At 41.6% G+C, this 7,238-nt stretch overlaps 1 protein-coding gene across 6 annotated transcripts in view; it reads right to left on the bottom strand.

Moving 5' to 3' along the window:
• Positions 1-462: 462 nt before the first annotated feature.
• The window catches only part of LOC108704406 (serine/threonine-protein kinase WNK2), a 54,562-nt gene continuing 47,786 nt past the window's right edge, over positions 463-7,238 (bottom strand). For 3 of the 6 annotated variants that reach the window (XM_018240942.2, XM_018240941.2, XM_018240943.2), the window contains 5 exons: positions 6,731-6,928; positions 5,727-5,825; positions 3,875-3,919; positions 2,007-2,266; positions 463-1,562 (listed from right to left, as the gene is read on the bottom strand). In XM_018240942.2, coding sequence (XP_018096431.1) covers positions 1,245-1,562; positions 2,007-2,266; positions 3,875-3,919; positions 5,727-5,825; positions 6,731-6,928 — 920 coding nt within the window. In that variant the 3' untranslated portion in view covers positions 463-1,244. The remainder of the gene's footprint in view (positions 1,563-2,006; positions 2,267-3,874; positions 3,920-5,726; positions 5,826-6,730; positions 6,929-7,238) is intronic. The other 3 variants (XM_041561875.1, XM_018240944.2, XM_018240945.2) reach the window with 3 other exon arrangements.

The following is a 7,238-nucleotide window of genomic DNA, read 5'->3' as shown; positions in this document are numbered from 1 at the left end:
GAGCAGCACTATTAACTGATTCATTTTGAAAACATTTTTTTCCCCATGACAGTATCCCTTTAACTGATCATGGTTTAGGACAGAATGGAGCTGGTAGAACAAGTCTGGGTTTATTAGAAAGGAGAGTGATTGTTCAGTGCAGGAGGGACAAATACAGCCTGATCTCTGTATATTCTGATTTTTCAGTAGACAGTTGGGTGGCATGATTGCCACTTGTGTTCTTGAAATGAGGGCTGTAACGTCTGTTTGTTCTGCATAAATGTATATGGACTCTAGCCAAAAAATAGCTCACCAATGTAAATGAAGGACGTTATATGGCATTAGTGAACTAGTGACAGACTGTAAATCCTATGATCCTGGGGGGGCAGGTAACTTTCAGTAAAATGGGGTGAGACCCTTCACAGGGCTTTGCTTATCAGTATCACTTTAATTCATCTTAAACCCTCTTTTTTTGAAAAGAAAAAAAAAAGTGGCAGCAGTTAAAAGGCACGGGCACCGTTTCGTTAAAACTAAATTTGAATTAAAACCAGAAACCAGCAGGAAAATTCTAAGAAAGACGCCCCAAGCTGACCAGTAGCGGCCCATAACCTCTAAAACAATCACTCAGTCTTTCTGAGCTACAATGGCTCCAAGATTCAAAGTTTTCTGTGGCTCCGAAAACCCCCCAAATAACCACATTTCATACAATTGCTGATTTGGGAGGTTTTTGCCATCATACAGGGGCTGTAAATAAATACTGATGACTGCCAGACATGCAGCAGGTATTCCAGCGTAAGCCTGCAGTGCTTGTTGCTAAAACCACAACATCTAAATTAAAAATTGGAGTTAAAAATAAAAACCTGCTTTTCAAGCTTTTTCACAGATCCTTTCAGACATCTCAAGGCACTAAACCACCCAGAATTGGAGCAGAAAGGGCAGTTTACATAAAGGATTGTGGGAAATCGAAGTACAGAAGTGTTTGCAGCAGTAGGGAGGGGCTGTTGCTGTGATCATGTGACTAGCTGGCGGACTTTCACAGTGATGTGGGTGGTGCTTAGGTGAGCGTTTGGCTTGGACTGGATACCAGCAAGACACGGTCTCCAAATAACCTTTATATGGCGTAAAAGCGCTGCAATATAATTGCACTGCACAGCAGGCCTTGAAAACACTAATGGAGGGGGAAAATATAGAAAATAATAAATAGCATGAAGCTGATTGGCTCAAACACTTTTAAAGCTGAAACTAAAAGGAAACAAGGCAATGAACTACGTAATCCGCATGTTGGATCCAGCAGGATGCAGACCTGAGTGCTGCAGTGCCACAGGGAATATTTGGTTGCCTATCGGGGTTACTTGGGAAATGATCTGATTGCCTGCAGTCCCATGCTCAGCAGCTCCTGCCCAGGGCATGTTGTACATTGGTGCTGCATATGGACAAAAGGGCATCATAAAGGTACCAGGCTGCACAGCTTCTGGAACTGTTACTGGGACAGAGGAGGAGTGGACTGAAGCCAGTGGTACAGATGAAGGGGCAGCCATAGGAATGCTGTATCTCTTTCTGGACTCTGGCACGGCACAATTCATCTAGGGAAACCAAAAGGAGCACAATGTTATATTTAACATGCCTTGACCCATCCAGCACCAGGCACTGGACCACTGTATTTTGTTAGATTTGATTTCCTCCACCCAACTGCTCTCCCCTTAATCCTCCTGTCCCAGTCCTTGTCCCCACTTCCTCCCCAACACTGTTTCTACCCAATAGCCTGCCTTCTTTTTACTCCTCCTTCCACCACCCAGCAAAATACTGCTCCCCATCTTCAATCTCCTTTCAATGCTCCCTTTCCCTTCTTCCTCCACTAAATGATACCTCTCTCTCTCCTTTATCCCCCCCCCAAATTCTACAGGTCTTCTTCATCCTCTTCAAACGCTACCTCTCCTTCATCCTCCTCCTCACACTCCCTTTTCTCCCCAATTTTATCTCTTCTTCTTACCCATTACAGTGCCGTATATACTCATTAATTTACGTACGTCGCACAGGTCGTTGGGCTTAGACTTAGGCTCCAGATCTTGTCTCTGCTGGTACTGCTTTAGTTGGTTCAACGATGGTTTAAAGTGTGCCACACCAACAGTTTTGCAGGCCCACTCATCCACCAACTTGTGAAGGTCATCCGTGAACATTCCTTTCTTGTTGTTATTGCTGTTATTGGCCTGCGGTTGGATTGGTTGCATGTTCATCGGTGGCAGCGCTGAGGCCTCGGGGGCAGTTGCAAGGCTGCTTGTCGAAGATCCTTCACAACAACAGAAAAACATCTTTAGATCTAACAGACACCATGTACTGACATCTGTTGTCTGCTTTTCTTGTTCCTTTTCAATTGTATTCTCATTCCATCGACTTTCCAAAGGCGTCTACCTAAAATGATTACTGTATGGACTGAGCTTAATCTACTCAAACAGACTCTCTGCACATTTCGGTATAGCCGGAACAGAAATAGGGAACAGATTTGCACAGACACAGTCTGATACACATCCAAATATCAAATTAACAATATGATAATTGAATAATAAGAGTCACAGCGGCTCTTTCAATCTAGGGCTAAAGAACCTTGGAAGCACAGGAATGAGAATACAAGGACCTTCAAACAAAATACCAGAGCTACAATACACATTGCCCTTATGTGAAAAAGCAAGATTTAATGTGCACGTTTATCATGCAAAAGTATCTCCATGTAATATTGATATTGGATGGTTCATGAATAGGCAGTTTTGAAACTGTCATCTGCTGACGTACCATGTTTTCCTTCTGTTCACTTCCACGGATTGAAAGGAAATCATGAAACGTGGAGTGAAACTACAGAGAAAGTAGGGTTTGCAGGGGGCCAAGTAAGGTCCTAATTAATAAGTAGATTATTATGGCTCGTAAAAAAATGGGGGTATATTTGCCTTTTAAAGCATAAGTAAACCTTAAAATAAGAGAATGTAAAATAGATGAGGGGGCTATTCTAAGCACTTTTGCCATGTAAATTCATTATTTATTTATTTTTAAATTCAAGATATTAAGGGATACATGTACTGTTAATATGAATGAATTTAGTTACAACAGCGCCACCTGCTGGTCAGTTTCCCACCAGTCTGACCAGCAAGTAGTCAAGGAAGTTGTCAGGAGAAAGAAAGAGGCTGATGTTCTTCTGCTTAGGAAAGATGTGAGAAAGGTTTCTAATTGCTTTCCTAAGCAGAAAAACATCAGATGTTCATATTAACAGTACACATATTGCTTAATAACTTGGCATTAAAAATGCACACTGCAAAAGTGCTTAGGATAGCCCCCTCATCAATTTTACATTCACTTATTTTTAAGGTTTACTTATTCTTTATGCTGGCTGTTCAAAAGCAGATATTGTTTACTGACATGGACACACTATAATAAGCCAGCAGCTTATCGGCTAGTGTATAGTGCCAAAAAAACAGCCAAATCAGGCAAAGATTTGCCCATTGAATACCTTCATCAAACAAACAGATCTGCCTGTGAGTGGCTGTAAGTGACAGCAGTGTATGGAGACTTTTACAGATATCCGGCTCCTGCTACAGTCTTTCACATAACAGCTGCCACTAGTTTAGCCAATGCGTTCCTTTAATCTCCAAATAAATGAAAGGACTATTATTAGCACGACACATGACGAAGGTAAACTCCACGCACACAGAAATCACACAACATGCAAATACCCAAAGACCAATTACAGGGCGTGCGTTAGTGAATTACTGCACAGGTACCTGCCAAATACTTTATATCAGCAGCAAATGAGACAGCTAATGAACCTTTAAGTGCAAAGTCTCATGCTATGCAGAGAAGAAGTACAGATAAACAAGCAGAAAGACCAAAGCAAAAACAAGATAGTTACTACTACTGTGATCTTTGCCTAAACACAGGCGTTTCAGGGTGGACCCTGCAAGGCAAAATAACACAAGACAAAGACAGTTAGGCGACGTACAGACACCAATCTGAGAAGTCATTGAGTGGAGAAGGGAGAGCGGCTATAGACAGACATCCAGGTGAAGTAGAAAAATGAAGAAAGGACAAAAATAAAAACAATGAAGCCAGAATTGTTGCAGCCACTGGGTATGTGTGCGGGGGGCCAAGAGCCACATCTAACCTTTCCTTTCAGCAGAACCCAGTGAACATGGGGTCAGTTCCCTTACTGGGAAGTCAGAGATCTTACACAAATGCTCTTTATATCTGGACCCAGCGCTAAGAGGGAACATCTATTTTTAAGAGTCTACTTTTCTCCCTTTTTAACTGACAGAGGAGCAGAAATGTAGGTTACATAAAGAAGCAGAGTCTGGCGCGGCGAAAAACTTCCGACACACTAATGAAAGTCACTGATGGAAAGGGGAACGTTTGAAGTATCGAGATTCGGAGATGACATTTTTGACATCAGTAGCTGAATGCAATTTCACTGGGTTCTACTGTTAAAAGGCAGATTTTTAGCTTATGCAGCCAAGTTAATCAAAAAAAAAAAAAGGATTATTTTTGGATTTATAAACTCAAGCATTAAGTCAGAGATGGTTTGAATTCCATCCAAAGTGTTGGTGTGTGATAGATAGATATATAGATAGATTCTCTAAGTCACATGGTCTGAATAAAAGAATATTAGGGAGACAATGGATTCCTATACCCCAGCAAGAAAGTAAGGATGCCAGAGCAATACCCTTAAATCTAGAAATGCAACTAGTCAACCACAAAATGGAACAGTTAGCCTTTAAGAAGATACCAAAACCACAGTGCACCTTAAACAATAACTAAAGCACAAAAAAACATGGCTAGGAATGTCCAGTTTTAATAGGATCATCTAAGCTGAAAACTTCAGTAATAGAAAAGAAAGGTGAAACCTGACTCTTCATTTAAACTTACAGTTCTACCTCATCCCTTTGGGACCAAATACCTGTAAAATTCCCATTGCTTAGGGCTATCACTTATGGGTTCAACTGGACAAAGCATGGTTAAACAATGCAACGAAGCATTGGAGCAATCTAGGTGTAGGTTTCAAAATCTATGAGTTACAGGAAAAGGTTTCACCTGTTGGAAGGAACATGAAATCCATATTGGGAATGGACCAAGCACACCGTCTCTACAATCTGGATTTGACAACTGTAATGCTTCTTTCTGCTAAGTATTCTGTCTAAAACACAGGGAGCATGTGGCTTGTTTCTCTGGTCACAAAATTCTATATTAGGTACATAAGTTTTAGTTAGTTGCCTGTAAATCTTTGCCTAATTAAGTCCTTGTCTGTATAGAGAGATTGCTAGAACTAGAACACACAAGCTTTTGGTACCAACAATTCAGAAGCTATACCCAAAGCATTCCGATGGCAAAAAATAAAGTTAAACAGCAAAAAAAAAGAAAGAAAAGGTCTTTCTGGTATCCAACCTGTGGCTGCAACTTGTCTATAAAGTCTAAAGAGACTGTATATTATGAGCCTGGTCCCAGCTACTCAGGGACTGTACAGAATGAGGTTTGGCACTTAAAGCAGAAGATCCTGGGACCTCGACCCTGGACCTTCCGTAAATGAATATATGAAGGTGCGCAGTACATTATAAGAGTGTGTATCTTTACTATACAGGATTCATTTGAGGGACACAGGTTTCCTGGGGTTCAGGTTGGGTACCAGCAGGAGAAGGAAGAAGGTCAATTAAACAGAAATCAGAGAGGGGAGAGAGATGAGGTGGAATAAATACAAAAGAACAAATACAAACAGATGGACAGAGACACAGGTCCACTGAGGAATCGGGTACGAGGTTTGCTACTAGATTTATAGGTGACTCTCTCAGACGTTTGGTGGTAAACCGTCCAGCCTGCAAATGAATAGGGAGGAGAGAAGAAGGGGGGAGAAGAGAGAGACTTGTGAAGTAGAGATAGATGTGATTGGATGTGCTACAGCTGCAACATCTCACCTGCTTTACAATGCAGCTCCCTGCTCTCCCTGGGAATTCTGGTTGGAGTTCTTGTTGGAGTTCAGCAACAGCAAGAGACCAACATGTCTGTCCTACATCACTATATGTCGGCAAATCATCTGAACAAATAAAGCTTTGCTTCCAAGGAAACTACCATGGCATTTATTAAAGGGGATGTTCACCTCAACCTACCTATGATGTAGAGAGGGATATTCTGAACTGGTTATCTTCTATTATTATTTGTGGGTTTTGAGTTATTTAGCTTTGTATTTGAATAAGAGAATGGAATATGAACAGGAGAGGCCTTAACAGAAAGACGAGCAATAAAAAGTAGTGATAACAATAAATTTGATTTTTAGATGAGGTCAGTGACCCCCATTTGAAAGCTGGAAAAAGTCATAAGAAGAAGGCAAACAACTGAAAAAGTATAAAAAATAAATAATGAAGTCCAATTGAAAAGTTGCTTAGAATTTGGCATATAAAATGTTTATTTGTATGATAGTCTCATCTTAAGTGAAATGCTTCCAGGGGCCAAATCTGCCCAGCCAATCAACTTGGGGGTATGTACCTACTAGGACTCTGCCACCTGTGGTAGCTAAAGGCATAGCAGGCTGGGACTGCACCCACACAGACTTACAGATGATATGGAGAGGGTGAATGATTATTTACACCATATCTGGAGATAGTATCAAAGCAAAGCGTCGTGCACTAGGAAGGCATTACAGCGCCCTGATGCCTGGTGCAGCATTCGCATACTCTACTCAGCAAAATGCCAGCATGGGTGCAATTCCACTGAAACTAATCACCTTGGCTTGAACTGCTCTGCACATCGACACCGTCCCGGACGACCCCACAACAGATATTATCGGACGACATGGTGACCTTCACAGAGCAAGGCTGCTGCGTCTGTACAACATGGCTTGGCGAGGTTCCTGCAGTGCAGCCTGCGAGAAGCTTCGCAGGATCCTTAGCAGGGGAACCATTGCATTCTGGGGAAATGCGACCTGCACAACAATTTCACATGTACCAAGTCTTTACACTGTCATCAACCGTTTATTCATCATGAATATAACCAATATATATATATATATAGCAGTTCTCACAAGACTCCAAACCCTCGGCCCATCAACCTATGTGCGTCACATGATATAAGTGGATCAATGAAGCCAAACACACCTAGATATGAGGAACATCTAAAATAAACTCCTGCAATGAGGCAAGGTCAAAGCCAGAGGTGACCCAAGAAATCAAGCAGAAATTAAGCTTATTTTATGGGAAATTTAGCAGAAAGTAAACACCTCTGCCCTAGCAATG

This window comes from Xenopus laevis, chromosome 4S (genome assembly GCF_017654675.1).
Source record: "Xenopus laevis strain J_2021 chromosome 4S, Xenopus_laevis_v10.1, whole genome shotgun sequence".
Lineage (NCBI taxonomy): Eukaryota > Metazoa > Chordata > Amphibia > Anura > Pipidae > Xenopus > Xenopus laevis.
This window is presented reverse-complemented; position numbering and strand designations above follow the sequence as displayed.